Source organism: Pinus tabuliformis, chromosome 4_2, assembly GCF_031772625.1.
Source record: "Pinus tabuliformis cultivar Carrire ecotype Pingquan chromosome 4_2, CPIR1, whole genome shotgun sequence".
Lineage (NCBI taxonomy): Eukaryota > Viridiplantae > Streptophyta > Pinopsida > Pinales > Pinaceae > Pinus > Pinus tabuliformis.
In genome coordinates, this window is record NC_142304.1 from 582,507,574 (window position 1) to 582,533,674 (window position 26,101).

Here is a 26,101-nt window from a genome sequence, read left to right on the forward strand (position 1 = left end):
TTTATGTTGGCTATTGGGCTAAAGAAACTTAGGAAAAGTAAAGTATTTACTTTGGTGATCATGTTTTAATATCAACCATTGATCTCAAGTGAGGTGAGATCTAATCTTGGTTGTCAATCACTTTAGAGATTAGGGCTAGGGATTTAGGTCAACGTAAAGTTATAATATCAAGGATAAGGAAAGGAGAAAGACACATCATATAGTAGCACAAGAAAGTGAGAGAGGCATCTCAGTGGTGTGTGGAGAAGGATTTTCATTCTAATATGTTGGGTCTGAGGAAGGTGCAAAAGTGCAGCATAGAAGATCTAGATCAACCAAGGAGATTAGGGACAAATCTAGGGCTTGATCTATTAGATCAGAACTAGGGTATGTTGTAATTGTATTTTCTTTAGTTCGGCCACTATCCCAAGATGGGAGCCCAAGTAGGTTATCATTGAGTTATTAAAGAACTAATTTTATTGGGCAAAATTTGTACGTGCCACTTGTGATTGAGATTGATTGTAATGTTTTGCTTCCAATGAATAATTGTGTTAATAACTTAGTTGTGCATTTATTCAATAAATCTGTAATATGCTAGGTTAATGGTGTTGAGAGCTAGGTTCACGAAAATTTAACATGGTATCAAAGCTAAAACTCTGAGAGCCAATATTTGTATCACAAAGGAAGCCAGCTTCAGAAAAGGATCATTGTCGTATACCTAGGGGGTATAATATGGGGTACAAAGGGAGGTACCCAAGGGAATAATGTAATGTAATAATGTGAGGATGATAAGTAAATGGGTTATAATTAATAAATAAAGTGGTTAACCAACATACTATGAGGGACCACAACTAGTTAGGAAATAATGTGATAAGCCCATAGCATTTGATATATAGGCTTCATATATACAATACCATGGATAAGTATTCCCTTGGGTACCTCTCTTTGTACTCCATGTTATTCCCCCTAGGTATACTACAATCACAAGGGCTAGATTTTACCAGCAATCATACAAGGGGGAATAAATTTTATTTATAGGTTAAGACTGTAGGATTGTACAAAGGTTGAGAAAACGCAGCTAAAAAATAAAATAAAATCCATATGACATACGGCAACTAAGGCGATGGTTAAGGTTAAAGCTTAGCAAAAAATAAAAATAAGAAAAGAAGTGAGCTGCCAGCCGATGGTGGCTAACAGCCACCAAGCCAACAACCAAGGGGTTGTCAAACCTGACTAGCCAAGGCCAACACATAGAGGATTGGGCCGCAATATTGGAAGCTTGGGCCGACAATAGTTTTCGTTTGGCCACACCACCACCAGCGTAGAACAAACCCATGACAAGACATACCCAACAGTGTACTGAAGGAGATTGTCGGCAACATGACTACAAACAAAGCACAAGGTTGACAAAATACCCACAAACCTATTTGGCATGCAAGGATCGAGGGAGTAAATTCATCGACCTGCAGCTGACCGAGGACAGGAGCGATGAAGATAGTGATGGCTCAGGTGAGTGGTCAACAGGATAGACTGCATGAAAGGTTGTGGAATTGAGTAAACAACCACCTAGACAATGGGTCTAAAGGATCGATAGGAGACCATGCAAGCAGGTTCACAGAGTAAGATAGGAGTCGAAGATAGGGTTCAGTCACAATCGTCAACGTAGACAAACATCATGGGTAGCAGTCGCTGCAGAAGTGACAACCAAGCCACCACGGGCAGGGTTGCGAGCAAGGAGGGCCGCAACCATTGGCATTATTAAGCAGGGTTGGGTGCAAGTAGACAAGTTGTGGTTGGTCCAACATATTAGCAGAGTCAACCATGGGATTGTCAGCACAGAGGTGACACCGACAAGGTTTTTGGCAAGCCAATAAAAGAGTTTATGATGCCACAAAAACAACAACACATAACATCATAATGCAGCCCACAGTGCTAGCATGATTGGCAGATGTTGGCCCTCAAAGGGAGAAAGGGAGATCGTACTAGTCAAGGGTTTGGCAACAAATTTAGTGGTAGCCTAAAGGACCAAGCAAAACCTTTCAGTTGAGTTTCTGATTTGGAAAGATGGAAACAATCAATCTGAGGTTTGAGGACTAGTTAGAGGGTGCCTATAACTTCATTTCCTGGGAGGCGAGGGTTCACTAATTCTCATGGAGAATGGCATATGAGAGTTTGTTAACACCAAATTCACCCGCCTACAATTGCTACAAATCTGGCCATCCACAATCAAAAGGATGTGAAAGCCAGAAGAATTATCTAGATGCGGTGAAGGATCATGTAATTCCTCACCCATCTCAGAAGAATACAGCAAGGGAGATGTGGGAGGCTCTCACAAAGCTATACCAGAGCAATAATGCCAACAGGAAGATGGCAATGGGAGAAAAGCTCAAGAACACCAAGATTACCAAATCAGATATAGTGACTACCAATCTCAGCAAGATCACACAAGTTCGTGATGAGTTGGTCGCAGTCGGGGAAGTCGTAACAAATGGAGAGATGGTAAGGACGACCCTAAATGGCTTCACCAAGTCATGGGCTCCTTTCATTAAGGGCATCATGACACGAGAGAAATTTTCAGATTGGGATAGACTATGGGATGATTTCATCCACAAGGAGATTTAATAGGAACATGTTAATTTTAGGTATGTTCTATGCTGAGAGCAAATTTACTTCAATTTTCCATATTAGCTCAATATCAATTCCATATTAGCAATCACAATTAGCATGATAGTAAAATGCAGATAGAACATAAATATAAATCGCAAAAAACAAGCCAAGACAAGAGGACACAAGATGTGGTGCCAACCAGAGACAAACCCCAATGTGGGGAAACCCTTGATTAATTCTTCTTATGTTCTTCAATAGTTCAGCAGAGAGAGAGAGATAGTACATATACATCAAAAGTCAACATTTTGACTTATCAAAATAAGAGCAGAGATCTTCTCTATGAAGATAACACATGAGGTAGCTGATCTGAACTCCGGTGAAGACATACAACTTCAACTGATCCTACAAGGTGACTCCATCACCATGTTGCACCCATCATTGTGTTGCACCACATCATCATGCTGCACCCGTCACTGTGCTGCACCTAATCACTGAGCTGCTCTCATCACTATGTTGCTCCCATCACCATGTTGCACCTCATCATCATGTTGCACCTCACTACCATGCCCATCATGTTGCAGCATTCATCATCATGTTGTCTCCATCATGTTGTACTTCATCATCTCGATGTTGCACCCAAATATCACTAAGTTGTTCTCAACATCATTGATGTCACCTACATCATGTTAGTCCTTGATATAGTCAACAACTCAAAGACTGCAGTGATCCAAGAGAGGTTCCAGTGCTACCACTAATTAGTGCAACATCTTGCTCCTGGCTATGGCTTGCAGCCTAGCTAAGTAGCAAGATAGGTCTACACATAGCATCCAAATATCTTAACCCTTGAACAGCGTATCCTTGAGGCTACACCACTGTCAAATCCATGTTGTCTAAGCTCCTTCTATGACTGCACCTAGTCACTAAGATTCTATACCCAAGTCTGTAGTATATACCGAGACTGTAACAGCATGTATGACTTTCCTTAGGACTGCACATAGGTTCCCTTATTCAAGCCTGAATTGAGCCTTCTTACACGACGTTAGGGCCTATCTTCTAGGCCTCCATTATACAGTCATAAGCCCTCCTATTCTCTGCGGCTAGGGCATAATATGACCCTCCTAAATCAGCATCTAGATGTCAGTCATAGACCTACGTTTTTGTCCAATCCTAGTTGTGATTCCATGACCGCATTTAGGGCAGCGTTAGAGCTGTGTTCTTTCTAGTGTATGAGTGGAATAAGGCCAGCAAATAAGGCTTGCGTTTAACCTCCTTCCATGATTGTGTTAGGGACAGCGAAGTCCCTCTTCTTGTTGCGTATAGGACAGCATATTGGGGTCGACCTTATGCCTTTTAATCAACTGTGTATAGAGGACTGCAGTTAGGGATTTTGTGGATCTCCCTTTAGCTATGTTCATGACTGCGTTAAGTGCCTCTTCTTGCTACGTATTAGACAGCGTATTAGGGCATCAAGTGGCTTCTCCATACCAGCGTTAAGGCTGGCTTTATGGACTGTAATTTAGGGCAACGTAGGTCTCCTTAGAAAACCCTTTCAGCTCCATGTCTAGGGCTTCTCCTTGACAACGTATAAGAAGTTGTGTCTCCTCCATGACAACGTTAGGGTCTAGGGCTTCTTCTAGGGCAACGTATCATCTTAAGATCTCTCCTCCCACCAAAACCCAAAGACAAGTGGAGAGGAAGAGATCACAAGAGGTGTGTGAAATGACTTGAAAGTCACCTTTATTTATAGTGCTAGTTGAGGATGAGGGGGCAATTTGGTTGTTGGCCGACCTTGACGAATTGTCCCATAACACAAATAAATTCATATCTCCATGAATACTTATCGAAATCGGATGATCTTTAGATCAATCCTACACCTCTCGACGAGAGGAATCCAAGAAAAATATCAGCTGCCATGAATAAGTAGACCCACATGGAATTTGGCCCTAGTTGCCAATTTTAACACTCCCTCTCAACTAGGGAGAACTCCATCTGTTAATCCATCTGCCAGACTGTACCATCTCTACCATCAGTGCCCTGCACTGCTCTGCTCTGTTGAACTAAGAAGAAGAAGAAGTGATCGAGAATGTATCATACCATCCTCTACTGACCCGAAGTCAGTCCCATATAAAAGAGAGTGTCTCATACCACTGTTACTGATCCGAAATCAGTTCCAAATAAAGACAGTGTATCATACGACTCTTACTGATCCGAAATCAATTCCAAATAAAGAGAGTTTCGCATACCACTCTTACTAACCCGAAGTTAGTTCCAATTGATCCCAAATCAATATCATCCTAGCATATGGAGTATGGTAGTAACACGATGCGTCCATCGGTACGACTATGGTCCCTATCTCATTTCCCTACTCATTGGCCAGATGAGAGGTACTTCCCATAAGTCCCAGACTGCATGGGTAGGATGTCTCAGCAGGAGAAGGATGAACCACTCATCCTGCCTACATATCGCAAGGGGTATCCTAGGGGTATCCTAGGGGAAGGTTGAACCACTCACCCTGTACACAACAAATCATTAGGGGAAGGTTGAACGACTCACCCTATGACTGTGTCTCAGCAGGAGAAGGATGAACCACTCTTCCTGCCTACATAGCAGACCACTAGGGGAAGGTTGAACCACTCACCCTATGGTTGCTCATCGCTCCAAGATGTACCCCCAAGCCCCCCGGAGCTCCCAGAGCTCAATGTCCATATCATACAAGACCCTTAGGAGAGAGTCTCTCCACGACTCCTAGTCGTTCTCGGAAAGTCAAGAATTTGATCTTTCCCAGGGGCTTCAACAGAATATCGGTCACCTGCACATCAGTCCCAATGCGATGGAGCCTTCTTGCTCCTCAATGTACCATATCCCAAATAAAGTGGTACCTGATGTCTATATGCTTGGAGTGATCATAGAACACGAGATTCCTCAACAATCGAATCCCCCTCTGGTTGTCACAGAAGATCACGATGGAATCCAGCACGTGTCCAAACAGCTCACTGAGGAGCTTCCACAACTAGTCAGCTTCACAAGAGGTCATATCGTAGCTATGTATTCGGTCTCAGCGGTGCTCAAAGCAACTGACTTCTACTTCCTGCTTATCCAGGATTTTAAAGCAGAATCAAGAAAACCAGCACCCAAAAGTGCTCTTGCGATCCTCCACGCTGCCTACCTAATCATCATCAGAATAATCATGCAGCTTCACATTTCCATAAGTGTACCTCAATCCATGAGAGATTGTGCCCTGAAGATATGTCAAATGATTCTTGGCAACAATCCAGTGAGGCTCAACCATATATAAGCTCAACATGCTAACTGCAAAACATATATCCGGACGAGAGTTCACAAAGAACATCAATGCTAGTATGAGTTTATGAAACTCAGAGGCATTTTCAAAATCAAGTCCAACATCACTACCACGTAACTTCTTAAAGTTAGGCTTCATCGAGGTAGTCACGGGCTTGCAGTTCACCATTCCAAATCTGGAATCCAACTCCCTCTTACTTTTGTAAATGAGAGGGTCAGTACCTACCAGACAGAGATCGTCCACATAAGGTACCAGTATGAGAGGTCTATCATCCACAACCCTAAAGCAATGGTTTGGATTGGCTTCACTCCTAGTGAATCTCAGCTTCATCAGATAGCTATCAATCCTCTCACACCAAGCTCGAGGTGCTTGCTTTAAATCATAGAGAGCTTTCTTTCACCTGCATACATGAGATTCCCGATCATGAATCTCAAACCCCTCGGGTTGTTCCAAATCTGTGGACTTGCTACATGAGGGGAATGGTCCCCTAGTAAGTTTTCCTTCGGTACATCTCGGACATGTACTTCCATGCTCTTCTTGAATTCAGGCATCCTTGTCACCATCTGACTCACATCGGGTAGGGCCCCATAATAAGCAGACCTTCCGTGCTATAGAAGAGATGCATCAACCGACATGGTCCCCAATGGACTTCCTGCAACTTCATACAAATTGCCAACCCTGAACCCAAGAATAAAAGCATCTTGAAAATTCCTTTTTCAACCGCGTACCTTTCCATCGATGAATGCCACCTTGAAACCTTTGACTTCCATTGCCAAAAGGGACACCAGGTTCTTCTTGACATCAGGTACATAAAGAACTTCTTGTAAATTAATCATGTTACCCTCATTCAATTGAGGGGTAACATGCCCTACACCCTTTCCGGGATAGGTGGCATTGACTCCAAGTATAATCTCCATGATTGTTTCCTTCTCTCCGATGAAGTGCCTTGAAGCACTACTATCAATAAGCTAGATTCCCAAAGAGTCCAAAGAAGTAGTGGAGAGGGCCAATATAAGATAATATTCCTTTTTCTTATCAGAAACAACATTTGATTCTTCATACCTGGAGTTCCTTGCTTTCTTGAAGATTCAGCCATTTTCCTAATGACCTGCATTCTTTTTTCCTTTTCCATTGTACCTGTCATTCCTTCAATCATTGAAGATGCCCCTGGAATGATTGTTATCATCATCAAGTGATGTGTCCCTTCTATTCGGACACTACTTCGCATAATGGCCAAACTCACTGCAAGCAAGGTGTCTGCCTTTCCTTCCATCCTTAGATCTGGACTTTCCATTGAAGTGACCTTTAGGTAGGCCACTAGATGCTTCCACTGCGCCACTCTGATAATCTTCTTGATTCAACTTCACCCTTGGTGAATTTGAAGTGGGATGAGGAACCCATTGAGTCTTTTGACCTTGACCAACTATCTATGGTGATTGCTCTTTCACTCTTGCTTGGGCTTTGTCTTCACCTCAGCTCTGATACCATGTTAATTTAAGGTATGTTCTATGCTGAGAGCAAATTTACTTCAATTTTCCATATTAGCTCAATATCAATTCCAAAATAGCAATCACATTTAGCATGATAGTAAAATGCATATAGGACATAAACATAAATCGCAGAAAACAAGCCAAGACAAAAGGACACAAGATGTGGCGCCAGCTAGGGACAAACCCCAATCTGGGGAAACCCTTGATCAATTCTTCTTATGTTCTTAAATATTTCAGCAGAGAGAGAGAGATATTACATATACATCAAAAGTCAACATTTTGACTTATCAAAATAAGAGCAGAGATCTTCTCTATGAAGATAACACATGAGGTAGTTGATCTAAACTTCGGTGAAGAAATACAACTTCAACTGATCCTACAAGGTGACTCCATCACCATGTTGCACCCATCACTGTGTTGCACCTAATCACTCAGCTGCTCTCATCACTATACTGCCCATCACCATGCTGCACCTCATCATCATGTTGCACCTCACTACCATGCCATCATGCTACATCCATCATGCTGCAGCATTCATCATCATGTTGTACTTCATCGTCTCGGTGCTGCACCCAAATATCACTGAGCTGTTCTCAACATCATTGATGTCACCTACATCATGTTAGTCCTTGATACAGTCAACAACTCAAAGACTGTAGTGATCCAAGAGAGGTTCCAGCACTGCCACTGATTAGTGCAACCCTTAAAGTTCTATGTTGCTGGCTATGGCCTACGGCCTAGCTCAGCAGCAAGATAGGTCTACACACAACACCCAAATATCTTGACCCTTGAACAGCTTATCCTTGAGGCTGCACCACTGTCAAATCCATGTTGTCTAAGCTCCTTCTATGACTGCACCTAGTCACCGAGATTCTATACCCAAGTCTGTAGTATATACCGAGACTGTAACAGCGTGTATGACTTTCCTTAGGACTGCACATAGGTGCCCTTATTCAAGCCTGCATTGAGCCTTCTTACACAGCGTTAGGGCCTGTCTTTTAGGCCTCCATTATACAGTCATAAGCCCTCATATTCTCTGTGGCTAGGGCATAATATGACCCTCCTAAATCAGCATCTAGATGTCAGTCATAGACCTGCGTTTTTGTCCAATCCTTGTTGTGATTCCATGACCGCATTTAGGGCAGCGTTAGCGCTGTGTTCTTTCCAGCGAGTGGAATAAGGCCAGCAGATAAGGCTTGTGTTTAACCTCCTTCCATGACTGTGTTAGGGACAACGAAGTCCCTCTTCTTGCTGCGTATAGGACAGTGTATTGGGGTCTATGTTATGCCTTGTGATTAGTTGTGTATAGAGGACTGCGGTTAGGGCTTTTGTGGATCTCCCTTTAGCTGTGTTCATGATTGCGTTAAGTGCCTCTTCTTGCTGCATATTAGACAGCGTATTAGGGCATCAAGTGGCTTCTCCATGCAGCGTTAGAGTCTAGGGCTTCTTCTCGGACAGCGTATCATCTTAAGATCTCTCCTCCCACCAAAACCCAAAGATAAGTGGAGATGAAGAGATCACAAGAGATGTGTGAAATGACTTCAAATTCGCCTTTATTTATAGTGCTACGTTGAGGATGAGAGGGGGCAATTTGGTTGTTGGTCGACCTTGACGAATTGTCCCATAACACAACTAAATTCATATCTCCATGAATACTTATCGAAATCGGATGGTCTTTAGATCAATCCTAGACCTCTCAACGAGAGGAATCCAAGAAAAATATCAACTGCCATGAATAAGTAGACCCACATGGAATTTGGCCCTAGTTGCCAATTTTAATAGAACATCTATCAAGAGACCAACACAAGGCTGATGATGAGAATCTTGCTCTCCCCAATTGGGCAACAAGGAGCAAAGGAAAAGGTTCAAGCAACAGGAGTGAGGAGTTAGCCCCACAACCATAGAAGAAGGACTTGACTAAGGTCAATTATTTTGCCTATCATAAGACGGGGTACTGTCCTTCACAGTGTCCAAAGAGGAAGAAGGGCAAAAAAGGTAAGCAATTAACTATAGTTGCATTAGCAGAAGCTCGGGAAATGTTTGCCAGGAAATTTGAAACTGAATTCACACTTGTTTCCTACCTTTCCTTAAGCACCTTACTAGTTGGTGCATGGCTACTAGATAGTGAAGCCACACAACATATGACAAGGGCACAAGAGTAGTTTGAAAACCTAATAGAATGGGATGCAGAATTGCATTGGGATATTAGTGTTGATACCAAACATGTAGTGAAGGGAGTTGGAATAGCGATATTCCAGCTTGAGTTAGGAGGTAGGTTGGAAGTGAAGGACGTGCAAGGACGTGCTATAGGTGTTAGAACACAAGTGGAGTTTGCTCTTAGTCTTTATGATAGAGAAGAAGGGCTTGTGTAGCATTCCAGAACAAACAGGCACTAATCAGACCCATGGGATCTAACTCTGACAAGGGCCATGCCATTGGAGTTAGAGAGAGCAACCTATATATGCTAAAGGGTCAGCCTATTCGAGCAATGGCAAGAAGCAGAGAAGTGACAAATAACAGGGAGAAGGTAGCTCCAAAAGTTGAGCAATTCAAAGAGAGTCAACACCCTAAAGTTTGAAGGATATTTTATGTTATATAATGGGACTTCTAAGGCATACAAAGTTTACATTTTGTTTCAATGATAGATAGTTGTAAGCCAAGATGTCAACTTTGACAATGATGTAAGGTCCTTGAAGTCTCAAGAGCCCCCATAAAAGATTGAGAAGTTGGAGAATCTTGTTGCCCCAAAAGTCCATCAATAGGTTCAATGTAAATCAGAGTTGAACCAATTAGATTTTAGTATAGATACAAAGACAACTTTACCACCTAGTACATCCAAGTGGTTGAGGTGATTTACAGAAACAATGGAGGAGGCAGAGAAGCAAGTTGGAGCTTAGGTAAGTCATCCTCCTAAGAAGTTTTCCAATTATGTTGCATTGATGTCTTCCATTATTGATGCAAAGCATTCTTGTGAAGAGAATGCAGCAGGTGAGCAAGTATCAAAGGATGCCATGGTGGAGGAGTACAATACCATCATGAAAAAATATTGTGCAGCAAATTGCACCTAGACCATAGGGGAAATCAATGATTAATTCCAGGTAGTTGTACAAGGTAAAGCATGCAATTGATGGCAGCATAGAAAAGCGCAACACTCATTTCATAGAAAGATGATTCTCCCAGAGTGGAAGTTAACTATGAGGAGACCTTTCCTCTAGTTGTTAGGTATACTTTTATTAGGTCTATAATGTCTTTAGCATCAATTTATGGCTAAAAATTATATAATGGATGTAAAGGCAACCTTATGGGATTAAGGAAGAAGTATGCATTAATCAACTAAGAGGTTTGAAGTGTGGGGAAGATACCCATGAGTGCAATTTTGAAGAAATCCCTTTATGGGTTGAAGTTGGCACTGCATGCTTTGTACTCTAGGATGGATGAATACTGATTAGGTTTGTGATTCACCAAATCTTTACAAATCCCAATCTTCTATTTATCTAATAGATCAAATCTCCATGTTTTGGAACTGTCTGTAGATGACTTGATACTTACAAGGAGTTTTGAGAAGCTCGTAGCAAGGTGCAAGGTAGATTTGGCACAAGAGTTCGATATGAATGACATTGGATTGATGCATTAGTTTTTGGGTCTAGAGTTGTGACAAAGTCCAAGTGAGGCATTCTTCAGACAAAGTATGTAGTTGAGATTCTAAAGATATTCCAAATGATGGACTCTAAGCCCTTGGCTACTCCCATGGCACCAAATGTAAAGTCGCATGATGATTTGGATTCAAATGTGCTAGATCCTTTGATGTATATATAATTGACTAGATGTTTGATATATAATATATATAGTTAATACCAAAGCTAATATATGTTTTCCAACAGACACTTTGGGCCAGTGTATCACTAAGTCAATGCAAATTCATTAAATAGTTGCAAAGCATGCATGTTGTTACTCAAAGGAAACAATGCATCATGTTCTGGAGTATGCAGAAGATAGTGAGTTGATGTTGCATGGTTTTGTCGATCAAACCGAGTAGGGATGTTGGTGATAGGAAGAGTACTTCAAGTTGTTGATTTAATTTGGGTTTAGGAGTAACATCTTAGTTCAAACCAATGTCATCACAATTGCACCAGAAAAAATTAAACCAATCAGTTGGACTAGTTATGGGGGTTTTCTAAGCAAAGACAAAAATTACCAATTTTGGTATGACCAATCATAAACTAATCTAACCTTTCAAAATTGAGTAAAATCAAACCAAAACCAACCAATTTGACTAGATTTGCACCGATACACCTCCTTCACCCAAAAAGAAAAAAAAAATTGAATGATTTTGTAGTTTGATTTGATTATAGCCTATAGAATGATTATTTTTGGACTTTGCAAGCCATTTAGAGCCTCAATGTGGTTGTATTTTGATTTAAAAATATACTGCACTTGGTAACTTTTTGCTATATACATGAGAAAACTATTCATATTTGTGTCTAATGTGGTGGCTCCCCGTTAATGGCGATGTAGAAGGTCAATGTGTTTCGTGGCATGTGCTTAAATCTAGCGATGTGTCTGTTTACTAACACCTACGGGTTTTGGTGTAATGGCAATCGTGACTCCAACAAGTGGTATCAGAGCCAGAGGTCTCGAGTTCGAAACACACTGGGCTCGCGTTTGGGGGGGAGATTGTTGGCTCCCCGTTAATGGTGGTGTAGAAGGTCAACGCTCCCCGTGTGTTTCGTGGCATGTGCTTAAATCTAGCGATGTGTCTGTTTACTAACACCTGCGGGTTTTGGTGTAATGGCAATCATGACTCCAACATAATGGTTTGGATTCCAAATGGATGTACATGGACACTTTTGTAATCAAAACTTAAATATTTATGTATTTTTTTGTTGACCAATTTGTGTTTAATTTTTTACCAATTCCAACCTAGTTATGTTTTGGGTATAGGACATTTCGATCATGTTATAACTTTTGATGTTGCTTTGAAATTGTTTACACCATGCTTGAGGTTGCGTCATGTGATGTGCAGTGCATGATGTGATGCCTACCTTAGTTGTTTATTGGTGGAAATACACATGAGAGATAGTTTACTCGTGCATGACTAGAATTTCACTTGATGATTAGGTGGCGCACTTCCTTAGGAGGAAAGTATCCTATGTGGCATGGTGGCATTCTTCATGAAGCACACATGGAGAGATTGGTTGTTTGCTTAAGAGGTGAACCTACATGAGAGGAGGAAAGTTGGGGCATCTAGGAGGGAGCTTAACCCTAGGTCGCATGGGACCACTTAGTTATTTACGTGGATGTGCTTACCTTGGAGATCGACATGCGTCACCTTGGAGTTAAAGCACTTCACATGTGACTTCCCCATTGATTAGTTAGGTCAATTGAAATAGTTTTTTATGGACCTTGTACCCTTTATTATTGTTGGCCTCCCTCGCCTATTCTATATAAAGGGAGAAGAGGACACAGTTGTAGTCATATTCACATCATCTCATCTTAGATATGTGTGAATTCATTATGTGATTTGTAACTTGAAAATGAACTTGTCTTGTGACTTTCTACTTGGTTTTATGCAAGGAAAGTGCTAAGGTTTGTGAGAGGCAATTCCTAGAGAAGACATGAAGTGTTAGGATCCAAGTCTCTATGTGAGAAGGACCTAATATTTGTTGCCAAGAACCCTAGAGGAGACTTGGATCACTTTGCTTGGAGAGCTTATGTGAGGCAAGCTTAGTGAAAAACCAAGGGTGGACTTCTTGGTGTTGATGCTAAAGTTATTGTGGAACCTTTGGTGTGGCTAGATAGCTTGGTGGGAAGCCTTACTAGGCCCTTGGATTTTCTATTAATGTCTGGTATTTATGTTGTATGCATGTAGTAGAAGCTTTTATAGTTTTAACTTTTCAACTTTTAATTGTACAGACTAAAAAAATATATGAATGTATATTTGAATAAGATATAAAAATGAATGATGATTTACAATCGGTGGCCCTTTATATAAATACAATTGAAGAGGGCTTTGTGCCTTTTCATTGAAAAAACATATATATATATATATGATCCTTTCACATTATAGTATAGTATCTATGCCTGTGCCTATGCTAATTTTTGTGTACAAAACATTGCTTACCCTTTAAGATTGGTTTTTCATCAAAGCAAGGGTAATGAATTATTTTTTTTAGATGTTGAGTTTTTATGTCATTCACTTATATTACCTTGATATGTAGATAGGTTTTCTAAGCAAATCCTTTGCAAGAAGAAGCCCATAGAATTCATTAAGATCAAAGAATGAAGAAAGGAACCCTAAACAAAATGATGGAGCAAGCACCTACGCATTTAAGTTCAGAATTCCACCCATTTTTGTCACCTCATTTTTCATGTTTGCCATAGGAAAGGCAATATATCTATTGATAGAACCATTCGGAATCCAAACCATTAGACATAATTATTTCGAATCCAAATAAGTCTTTTGTGTTATTGTCTATCAACGACTTAGAGCAGTTGATGTAATAACAACCTAGGTTCCAATCCCAGCAAGCATGCTCGTCAATGGGATTTGTTGGATGTGGCTATGGATTAAATTGCATATTGTTTTATCATTATGTGACCTTCGAGCAAATTTTTGCATGGCACTAGCAAGGTACCAACAAACACTACTCTCTGCTCTCAAGTACGAGGGCAGACCAATCTTCTTTCTAGGTTTACCATCCATAAAACCACAAGTTCCATGTAAAAAGCATGAAAATTTCACATGTATATATATTGTTCTAGTTTAGACATAGGGGAGGAGATTCCCAAGATTAACCCATAACCCAAGCAATCCCCAGCCACTAACTAGCCACGCAAGGCTCCACAGAAAATAAAAATATTAATATACTTATACCTAATATATGGTAATAAGATTGTATAGATAATTGACTGATAGCATGCAAAAAATCCAATGTCTAAAGGGATGAATTTCAATATAAATTTGAAAAATACATCTAGTACAAGGGTTAAAAAATCAACTACACTGATGGGCTTCTCCTCACACATTTCTGCAGGTCAGTTCCAAACTTCTGGGGGATCGGTTGAAAGAACTTGAGACCATTCCATTTTTTAATCATATTTTGTATTACTAATATAAATCCTTTTTAACTATCAAAAGAGCATGCATTCACTATGTGATTTGGTATTGCACGGTGATATAACATCAGGTTACCATAAACCCATTCCCTTGAATCCCTGTCAAATGTACGGTTATTAAAGCATAATGACTACGATGATCCTTGTATTCACTTCGTGTATGGCCATTTTATTGACAAACTAGGAATAACTTCCATTGATAAAATGTGTTGGATGCTCTAAATTAAGTGAACTCTCAATAAATAAGCATTACGGAAGTCTTTACCACAAAATAGATAGGTTAGTGTCATGCGAACTGATAAATTTCACCAAATTGAATAAATTTGTCTTTCAACAATGACTTTTCTAGTCAGAGCTCATAATTTACAAATCCAGAAAAGGTATCACAATCAAATGATCCCTATGATATGAAAGATACACTATAAATATAAACTGCTTATGCACATGCTACTCTACATCTGACATTGTTTTATCAGTTAAGGGATATTATTTTGCTTTTTTGGCAACCAAATTGCTTTCAACGGGAATGTAAGACTTTAAGTTAATCCCTCGTCCCATATCTCATTCTTATAAACAAAAATTAAATATTCAGAAGATATGGAAAATTTATACAAGCTCTTTAAAGAAAGGATCAGATCCCCTTATTACCTCGCACTAATGGCCACTTCCAAAGACTTAATGCTAAATGGCTCCCATAATGACTCATTCAAAATTACTGAAATCTGAAATTTACGGCTACACGAACTAGTCTGTGTAATGCAGTCAGACAAACTAATGCAAAACATAAAATCACAACCCGTAGTATATTCTGAAAGTGATTGCAATGTGAATGATCAGGAGCACAGTCAACAAGATACAGCTTTAAAGGAATAAAATGTGTAAAGAAAGCCCTTAAAGTTTATTACTTTGACATGATGAAGCGCAGGCGCGATCTGAGGCGCAGTGCATAAAATTTACCTAAAGAACAACGATATTCAGGAAGAAGCATTCAGACTATGATTCCTTTTCAAGAAAACCTCTGTTTATTTGAACGACTCGAAGTAGTAATTGCTAGAATTTACTTCAGACATTAAAGCTTGCAGGGAGAGCGTTTAATCTTTATAAAAAATAAAGCTGAAAGCTATATTATTGAAAAGCGAGCTCAAATACATGGACCTTAACATACTGTTTTTTCGTGCTCAGTCCAGGTTGGAAAAAACGCTTAAATTTGATTGAAGTGACAAAGATCCAATTTTTTCAGTAATCACAAACTACGATTACTTGACCTACGGGCTCATGGAATTTTGACAGGACATCCACTTATTGCCTTTAATATGAAAAGCTTGGGAAATTTTAAGAGAACAAATGCAGCTTGCCTGAATAGCATTGACGATGAGGCCAGAGGCAAGAAACAGTACGCCTATGGGAAGCGCAAACATTGCCGCAACAAGCTCCATGGATCGCGAGTCACAGAAACCCTCTGTTCTGAAGGGATTAGCTCCGAAACACTCGGTTATGGGCCAATTCAACAGAAGCTGGTCTCGCAGGCCTCCGAATTTCTTGCGAAAATCATCACAGACTATCCAATTTCCCGTGAAAGAGCCTTTAATCGTCAACCCCGCGGACCCGATTGCAGGACGTGACCACGAAATCAAGCTGAGAAATACATCGCGACCTCCATTATCTGCAATTTAATTGTTGCAGCAGGTTCTGTCAGCATTTAATCAGCGCCGTTTGCACCAACCAGCATTTACGAGTGCTTTCATGTGGAAGGCGAAAATGCAAAATTACGAGCAGCCTCAGATTTTCGTCGATTAATAGTTTAGTCGGGAGGCCGCTAAATGGCCATCAACTTTGGGGCCTCCGTCGTGGTTTTCCGTCGCTTTCTGCATGATTTAGACGTCGATTGCCGATATATATGACGGGAATCGTTAAAAGGGAGTGGTAAATAACTAAAAAGCCTTTACCCGTGATCCGGTTTGATCAATTATTTCAATTTTTTAGGTGGGAGAGGTTTCGTTGGGCATTTAAATAGCGTAGTTTTCGATGCCACCGTCAATTGTATGGTTAAGTCCGATATCAATGAAAATAAATTATTTTAATGTTTACGAGGATAAAATTAGTTTATTTTAATGTTTACGAGGATAAAAATAATTTATGGGACATTTTATTTTTCAGTTTAGTTTTGTATTTGGTTTTTTTGTGAAGTCTTATAATAAAAGCTTTTAGTTTTTTGACAAATTCTTTGCTAAATAGATCATCCCAAGAGTTACCTGTCAAAATGTCTGCATAATTTTCTATGATGTCTTTGAAGGCCTCGCATTCTAAAATGAAATGTTTTTATGTTTTCACTTTTCGGGAAGAGCAAAAAATGCATATTCTTTTCTCCCGCACTTTTTTTGGCTTTCTAGCACCCTCTCTCACAAAGGAGTTGATGAGAGTTAGTCTTTAATTGAGCAATAAGAATTTTGGCTCTCCAAAAAATATTCGCCCCTATGTACGTTTTTTTTGATGATTTTGAGTGGGATTAAACTTTTCAATATAGTACTTCTTCTTTCTCCTTGGCTCCTTCTCCCAAGTACATTTGTAGAACTTATCCACAACAAAGTGTTTATCTTTTTATGATATTATTGCTAGTGATTTAGGTAGATATTATGGTCATGTGTTTTGTCTAAGACAATGGTCTCTCACGACATGTTTCAACAATTAACTAAACCACCCTCTTCTTCCAAATTTGGACAATGTAGTGTTTTAACCATTACATTATATTTTTAATTTATTTTTTTAGAGAGGTGTATATTAAGTGCTTTTGTATGGAGGTTTCTACAGATACAATAAGTAACAAGATATTATGAATTTCTGGAACAAGATATTATGAATTTATGGAACACTGTGTGGTACCATTAAAGTGTGGATATCTTAATGGTGCCACACAGTACTCTAGAAATTTGCAATATCAAGATGTATGTTTTTAATAATTTTTTATATTGTTAATAATATAAAATTGATTATTCAAAAGAATTTGATTCAAAGGTGGAAAGCGAAGAGTTTTTTAATCATTTGGTAAGATTTATTTCTCCTAAAAGTTTAGTTGAATGTCATGGAGCACCTTGAGGTAGTGGTCAAATATGTGATTGCACCCAAAGAGTCTATATTAAAAATGGTTTTGTGATACATGCACACATAAGTGAATCAAAGTCTACTCTCGTGCCCTTCTTTAAAAGGTAGAGCCCATGAGGCATAGAGTAATTGGTGATAGGGTATTCTATTAAGGCATTGTATGGTGAAAAGGTCAATGGTTTAAAACCCCATGGGTACAAATCTAACCATGAATATGAATTGGTATATCCTAGATGTAATATAAACATTAGATGTTTTTGCTCTTTTCCAAGCAACTATTCTAGTTAATTTTCGCTGAAATTCAGCAGGAATTTTTTGGAATCTTAAGTTTCAATAATGTAATCTGTAAAAATCAACTGCCCCTGGGGTTTTTCAAAGTGTTGAATCCATTTATACACTCAAAAATACATTTTAAACAACTTAAGTTTGCAATCTTACCAAAAATTGTATCGTCGGATTCTCACGATAATTCGGATTTAAACAGGAACGCAATAAAATACAGAGATAACCATAAAGACAAATATGCAGCGGAAATAATACTTCATTTCATTACTGTAAAATACTGAAATATGCTTACAAATAGAAATGGAAATAACCCAGCTAGGGCGATGGTAGCTTATCTCTGAGAAGAGATGTGTCGGCTACATGCCTCTCAACTGTTCTCCAAAAACTGTGTTACAATGAGGCTCGAGGGCCTATTTATTGTTGAGAAACAATGGAAAACCCTTCACATTCCAAAACCTAACCCTAGAAGATGAAACGCCAAATTGTGGGCCCCATTTTTTGGGTAAGTTGGTACATCAACTTCCCAGTGTCGCGAATTGGTCGTACTATCTCCGTTTGACGCGCATGATAGCCCGTTGGAAAGATCTCTCCGAGGACTACGACAAAAAAGGCGAATAATTGATGCCGATGGATTTCCCAAAAAACATCGTTTAGGGCCTCAAAACGGCTCCAGAAGTTTAGGACCCGAAAAACTGCTAAAAATAGTAAATTGTGCTATAATTAAGGAAACAGAAAAAACTGAAAGAGACAGTTGTGGGGGTCCAAATGGGATAGGTGGGTGGCCACCAACATCCACCTGGATCACACGAAAAAGTCAAAAACGTCTAATGTTTAAACTACTTTGTATGGCCTAGGCCGAATGCAATTCCCAAATGATTTTGATGACTTAAATACCCTTCTATTCACTAAATATAATGACAATTTATTGCACTAATTTTAGCTATCTTTGACATAATCAACCTCCCTAAACATTATAATTATAACTAAGGTCCAAAATGAACTTAATGTGATATGGTAGGGACCAACATTAAATGATAAAGATAAACCTTTGTTAAATGGATTATTACGTGTTTTTACTTGAATGTGTTTTTATCCTTGAGCTTTGGGATTTATGTTTGGATTTATTTTTACTATCATAGTAGATTGTATTTGTTATATTTAATGAGTATTTTTAGTAAATAAACTTATTTTTTAATTTTTATGGTTTTTAGATCCTTAATATTTAAAACAATAATATAGATGTTTTATTTTTTTAAGTTCTTTTTTATGAAAATAAAATTATATCATTATTATAATTATAATAATTATGATGTGATGAGGGTAAGCCTTCTCATACGATCACAAATTAATTGGAGAAAAGTGAGAACACATGTATAATTAACCTTTTTTATTGATTGAACATAAATGACCATTTTTCTACACTTAGTTAAACCATTTCTTCAATGACAATTTTTTTACATTGTCTTTAACCATTTTTGACAAACCAAGTCTCCTTCAACATTGCATTAATGACTAGAATCTAATTGTGGTTGAGAATGAGCCTTGTATGATAGGGTGGCGACCAACATTAAATGATAAAAATAAATCTATATCACATGAAGTCCCCTTCAACATTGCATTAATGACTAGAATCCAATTGCGATTAAGAATGAGCCTTATGTGATAGGGTGGTGACCAATGTTAAGTGATTAAAATAAGCCTCTATCACGTGAATTATTGCATATGCATATTCATTTATGTGTTTATTAGCGAACCCTAAGCTTAGAATTATTACATATTCATACTTGTTTATGTATTTATTATCGAACTATAAGCTTTATGTTTGGCTTATTTTATATCATTATAGTATGTATATGTTTTATTTAATGGGTATCTAGAGAAAAAACAAACACTCATTTTTTAGTTTTTTTTAGTTTTTAGAGTCATGGTAGTTGTAGCAATAATAGTATGGGTGGTTTGAACTTCTTCTTTTTTTTAATATAAGCCACCTACACGAAGGAAGCTTCTATGATCCAAAAAAAATGAAAATTAACTTCAAAATTTAAAGATGAAAAAAAATAAAAATATATATATATAGATATAGATATATAATAAATGTGACATCACAAAAACAACAATAAGAAACTTATATAGTTTATAAGTTATAAAAAGGGTCAAAAAAAAAACATATATGTTTCTCATGGCAATATTAGTCTCATAATGAAATAAGATGTTATTAATCAAATAGAACTTATACCACAAAGTGCTAAAATCCTTATTATCCAAGAAAGTGTGAGTTATAAGATATGCATCAAACACAACTTAGGTATTTTTTTCTAAGTGAGAAATTAAGTGCTTGTTATGAACGATTATCATAAAAATAAGTTCAAACTTATATGGTCAATGAGTTGTAGTTTAGTGGTTGGAATGAGATAATGTTAGGATAGCAATCTAGGTTCAAACTCTAATAACCATAAAGAATTATGTGTGTGTGCGCACAAGCTTGAGGGGTTAACTTCCGGGTAGTCTTTAAGTGCGACTTTTTGGAAAGTTTTCAGGTCTTTAAGTTGCACTAATTTTAGTTTTTTTTGACATAATCAATCTCCCTAAACATTATAATGATAACTAACGTCCAAATTGAACTCAATGTGATATGGTAGGGACCAACATTAAACGATAAAGATAAGCCTTTGTTAAATGGATTATTGCATGTTTCTACTTGAGCGTGTTTTATCCTCAAGCTTTGGGATTTATATTTGGATTTATTTTTACTATCATGAGAGCTAGTCGTTTGTATTTGTTATATTTAATAAGTATTTTTAGTAAATAAAATTATTTTTTAATTTTTATAGCTTTTAGATTCATAATATTTAAAACAATAATATTGATGTTTTATTTTTTTAAAGGTTTTTTTTATAAAAATAAAATTACACCACCTTTTTATATCAGCGTTATAATTATAATAATTATGATGTGATGAGGGTAAGCTTTTCATAGATGTTTTATTTTTTTAAGTTTTTTTTATGAAAATAAAATTACACCACTTTTTATATCATCATTATAATTATAATAATTATGATGTGACGAGGGTAAGCTTTTTGATAGGTTTACAAATTAATTGGAGAAAAGTGAGAACACAAGTATAATTAACCTTTTTCGTTGATTGAACATAAATGACCATTTTTCTACACTTACTTTAACCATTTCTTCAATGGCAAATTTTCTACATTGTCTTTAACCATTTTTTACATAACCAAGTCCCCTTCAACATTGCATTAATGACTAGAATCCAATTGTGGTTGAGAATGAGCCTTATCTGATAGGGTGGTGACCAACGTTAAATGATAAAAAATAAGTCTATCACGTGAATTATTGCATATTCATATTTGTTTAAGTGTTTATTATTGAACCCTAAGCTTTGAATTATTACACATTCATACTTTTTTATATGTTTATTATCAAACCCTAAGCTTTATGTTTGACTTATTTTATATCATTATGGTATGTATATGTTATATTTAATGGGTATCTATAAGAAAGAAAGAAAAAAACAAAACTCACCTTTTGAGTTTTTAAGTTTTTAGAGTCATGGTAGTTGTAGCAATAGTATGGGTTGTTAGGGTCCATCCCTAACCTCGTTATTTATGTAATAGGGTTGAGTCATAGTTATAGTTAGTTAAAGAGTCAATAAAGCTCATATTAGTAATTGTAAGTGGTTGACCCGCATTTAAAGAAAGGGACCACAGTTAGTTGCAGACGGGCCATGGTATTAGATAGATGGTATTAAGATAACCATGGTACTGACCCATGGTATTGCATGTATGAATCCTATATAAAGGATAGAGACTCCCCATTGAGGAGCGTCGTGTCTTATTTTGTAATCGAGCCTGGCTCTATTGGAGGTTGCCCCCTCGAAGAGGCAAGTGAACATTGCTTTCATCTCTCAATAATAAAATACATGTTGTTATTTCTCATTTTGTTCTGTGTTTTGGGTTGTGTTCCTTTTTCGTTGATTGAACATAAATGACCATTTTTCTACACTTACGTTAAACATTTCTTCAATGACAAATTTTCTACATTGTCTTTAACCATTTTTTACATAACCAAGTCCCCTTCAACATTGCATTAATGACTAGAATCCAATTGTCGTTGGGAATGAGCCTTATGTGATAGGGTGGGGACCAACGTTAAACGGTAAAAATAAGCCTATATCACATGAAGTCCCCTTCAATATTGCATTAGTGACTAGAATCCAATTGTGGTTGAGAATGAGCCTTATCTGATCGGGTGGTGACCAACGTTAAATGATAAAAATAAGTCTCTATCACGTGAATTATTGCATATTCATATTTGTTTAAGTGTTTATTATTGAACCCTAAGCTTTGAATTATTACACATTCATACTTTTTTATGTGTTTATTATCAAACCCTAAGCTTTATGTTTGACTTATTTTATATCATTATGGTATGTATATGTTATATTTAATGGGTATCTAGAAGAAAGAAAGAAAAAAACAAAAACAAAAAACAAAACTCACTTTTTGAGTTTTTAAGTTTCTAGTGTCACGGTTAGTTGTAGCAATAGTATGGGTTGTTAGGGTCCAACCCTAACCCCCTTATTTATGTAATAGGGTTGAGTCATAGTTATAGTTAGTTAAAGAGTCAATAAAGCCCATATTAATAATTGTAAGTGGTTGACCCGCATTTAAAGAAAGGGACCACAGTTAGTTGCAAACGGGCCATGGTATTAGATAGATGGTATTAAGAGAACCATGGTATTGACCCGTGGTATTGCATGTACGAATCCTATATAAAGGATAGAGACTCCCCATTGAGGAGCGTTATGTCTTATTTTGTAATCAAGCCCTGCTCTATTGGAGGTTGCCTCCTTGAAGAGGCAAGTGAACATTGCTTTCATCTCTAAATAATAAAATACACGTTGTTATTTCTCATTTTGTTCTATGTATTGGGTTGTGTTCCTTCGTATATTTGGTATTTTGGCATCTTCTCACAAGCCAAGAGCATAACAAGTGGTACTAGAGCACTTTCTAGGGCCGGTGGCATCTCCATTTTAGCAACAACAATTTTTTTTTGCTAGAGATGTGTTCCAGCGTCTTCAAACCACAAGATCTATCATTGAGCGCATCAACCTGCGGATTTGAGGAGGCATGCACGCAGGAAATACAAGAGGTGGTCACACTTGTTGGACTCCCTTGTAACCCCTATGGGTACCCCTTCGAGTAGTAGCGCATTAGACAGAACCGTGCACAGACTGTCTTCCACGTACCCTCTGGGTATATCGGAAGCCCCCTAGGCTCCCCTGAAACCTCGTCGTAGATAAATTGTCGGTCGTCTTGCTGCTACAGTACACCAAGAACAGAACTCGGGGAGATTACTCTCGTGTACGATAGGGTAGTCGGGTAGTACGACTAAGGGTACGGTTGATCCTCCTTAGTTAGTGCCTTGAAAGATTGAGCTAAGTACTACTGTTGGACCCTTATGTATATTGCGATTTGTAGCACCTGACACTCATTAAGACCATATTTCCCTCGTCTCTCTGAAGATCTCCCATTATCTTCTTTGCCAGATCAGATATAGCAGTTGGGATTCTGTCACCGCCGGAATAATCAAATCCACCAGTTCAGGGTCTACCACCACACTACCATTCAGATCTAGCAGTTGGGGTTTCGTTTCCGCCGCAGTCCAACTCACATTCAGCAGTTGAGGGTTTCATAGACAAATCTGACCATTTGTGTAGGGAGGCTTGTGGCTCCTATACCCTGGGGCTAAGTCTCCATCAAGCTCAAAATTGCATGAAGCAACAGGCAGACCAACACCGTTGAGAGTGCACATTTCAAGAAGGGGATCAGGTATTCTTGAGGCTACAACCATACAAGCAAACATCACTCAAAGACAAGGGCCGTCATAAATTATCTCCAAAATTCTACGGACCTTATCAAACACTTCAACGCATTAGAGAAGTAGCCTACAGGCTAGCCTTGCCACCTACTGCAAAAATCCATCCGGTCTTCCATGTATCATGCCTCAAGAAAGTGGTGGGGAATAATTGCAGAATTCAAACCAGTCCACCTGAATTGGATGAAGAAGGTTCACTTCGGCTCCAACATGAACAGGTCCTCGACACGCGAAAACAACATCTACGCGGCCGCACAATTAAGGAAGTCCTCATCAAGTGGAAAGACACCTCTCCAGAAGATGCGATCTGGGAACCAACAACTATTCTTCAACAGTTTCCGCAGCTTCAGCCTTGAGGACAAGGTTGTTTTTATGGGGGAGGGCATGTTAGGGTTCAACCCTAACCCCCTTATTCATTTAATAGGGTTGAGTCATAGTTATAGTTAGTTAAAGAGTCAATAAAGCCCATATTAATTATTGTAAGTGGTTGACCCACATTTAAAGAAAGAGACCACAGTTAGTTGCAAACAGGCCATGGTATTAGATAGATGGTATTAAGAGAACCATGGTACTGACCCATGGTATTGCATGTATGAATCCTATATAAAGGATAGAGACTCCCTATTGAGGAGCGTTGTGTCTTATTTTATAATCGAGCCTTGCTCTATTGGAGGTTGCCCCCTCGAAGAGGCAAGTGAACATTGCTTTCATCTCTGAATAATAAAATACATGTTGTTATTTCTCATTTTGTTCTGTGTTATGGGTTGTGTTCCTTCGTATATTTGGTATTCTGGCATCTTCTCGCGGGTCAAGAGCATAACATAGGTGGTTTAAACCTCTTTTTTTTCTAATATAAGCCACATACACAAAGGAAGCTTCTATGATCCAATAAATGAAAATTAACTTCAAAATATATATATATATATATATATATATATATATAAGTTTTAGTAAATGTGACATCACAAAAACAACAATAAGAAACTTATATAGTTATAAAAGAGTCACAAAACATATATGCTTCTCATGGCAATATTAGTCTCATAATGAAATAAGATATTATCAATCAATTAGAACTTACACCATAAAGTGCTAAAATCCTTATTATCCAAGAGAGTGTGAGTTATAAGATATGCATCAAACACAACTTGGTATTTTTCTATGAAGTGGGAAATTAAGTGCTTGTTATGAACGATTATCATAGAAATAAGTCCAAACTTATATGATCAATGAATTGTAGTTTAGTGGTTGGAATGAGATAATGTTAAGATAGCTATCTAGGTTCAAACTTTAATGACCATAAAGAATTATGTGTGTGTGCGTGCACAAGCTTGAGGGGTTAACTTACGAGTAGTCTTTAAGTGTGACTTTTTGGAAAGTTTTCAGGTTTATTTTCTGATTTAATTTGTTTAGAATCTGGTAGGGTTTCATTCAAATCACAAGCTTGATGGGTGACTTTTTCTCAATAGAAGTGCCCCAAGGGTTTTTGAGGGTGTTGAATCCATATATGCAATCAAAAAACTAGTTTAAACAACACAAATCAAGATTTGGCCACAAAAATTTTCATCAAATTCGAACCGAAAATCTATCAGAAACTCCAAAAAATCACACTTAAAGACTTCTCTGGTTAACTCAAGTGTGAAATGTATATTTGTGTGTGTGTGTATGTGTGTGTGTGTGTGTGTGTGAGAGAGAGAGAGAGAGAGAGAGAGAGAGAGAGAGAGTCTAGAGGGTGAACTGAATAAATTGTCATCAATGTTGTTGGACATTTAGCTAATTCATGTCAGAAAGGCCCCAACTAGAACCCCCCTAGTTGTGATGCAATGGTTTACATCAATGAGCTTAATGAGGATGTCATCCATGAGTATATAAAAACATCCCTTAGATTTCCACAAGGCTTCCCTTGGAAAAAAAGTTGTGTACGTGTGCACAGAGAAGGTGGGGGGATATGATATCCTAATACTAAATCATAATAACATGAGGTTGAGATTCACAACTCCACATGAAACTAAAAAAGAAGAAGTGTACAAGCCTAATATCACAAAGAAAATTTAAGGCACTAAAAAATTAAAAAATAGATGTTTTATGAATTCGGTTTTATCCAATTTATCATCGACGAATCTACCTCATAAATCTTTATTGAAACTGCAAATATAGATTAATGAGATTATCGTTTTTAATGTTTTGGCACTTTTAATTACCCTTACTACAATTAATATGTGTAATATTAATATCTCATATACGAGATTCCATCAATCCAAATTTATTTTTACCATATTTTTAAGCCAAAATTGTCAAGTTTCCATCCTATTCTTTTGAATGGTTGGAA

At 37.9% G+C, this 26,101-nt stretch overlaps 1 protein-coding gene across 1 annotated transcript in view; it reads right to left on the reverse strand.

Annotated features, from left to right (window-relative positions):
* Window positions 1-16,277, reverse strand: part of LOC149170637 (1-acyl-sn-glycerol-3-phosphate acyltransferase PLS1-like) — a 127,162-nt gene extending 110,885 nt beyond the window's left edge. Inside the window, exon 1 of the mRNA XM_089427328.1 lies at window positions 15,849-16,277. Within this exon, the coding sequence (XP_089283454.1) occupies window positions 15,849-15,929 (81 nt within the window). The 5' untranslated portion in view covers window positions 15,930-16,277. The remainder of the gene's footprint in view (window positions 1-15,848) is intronic.
* Window positions 16,278-26,101: the final 9,824 nt, after the last annotated feature.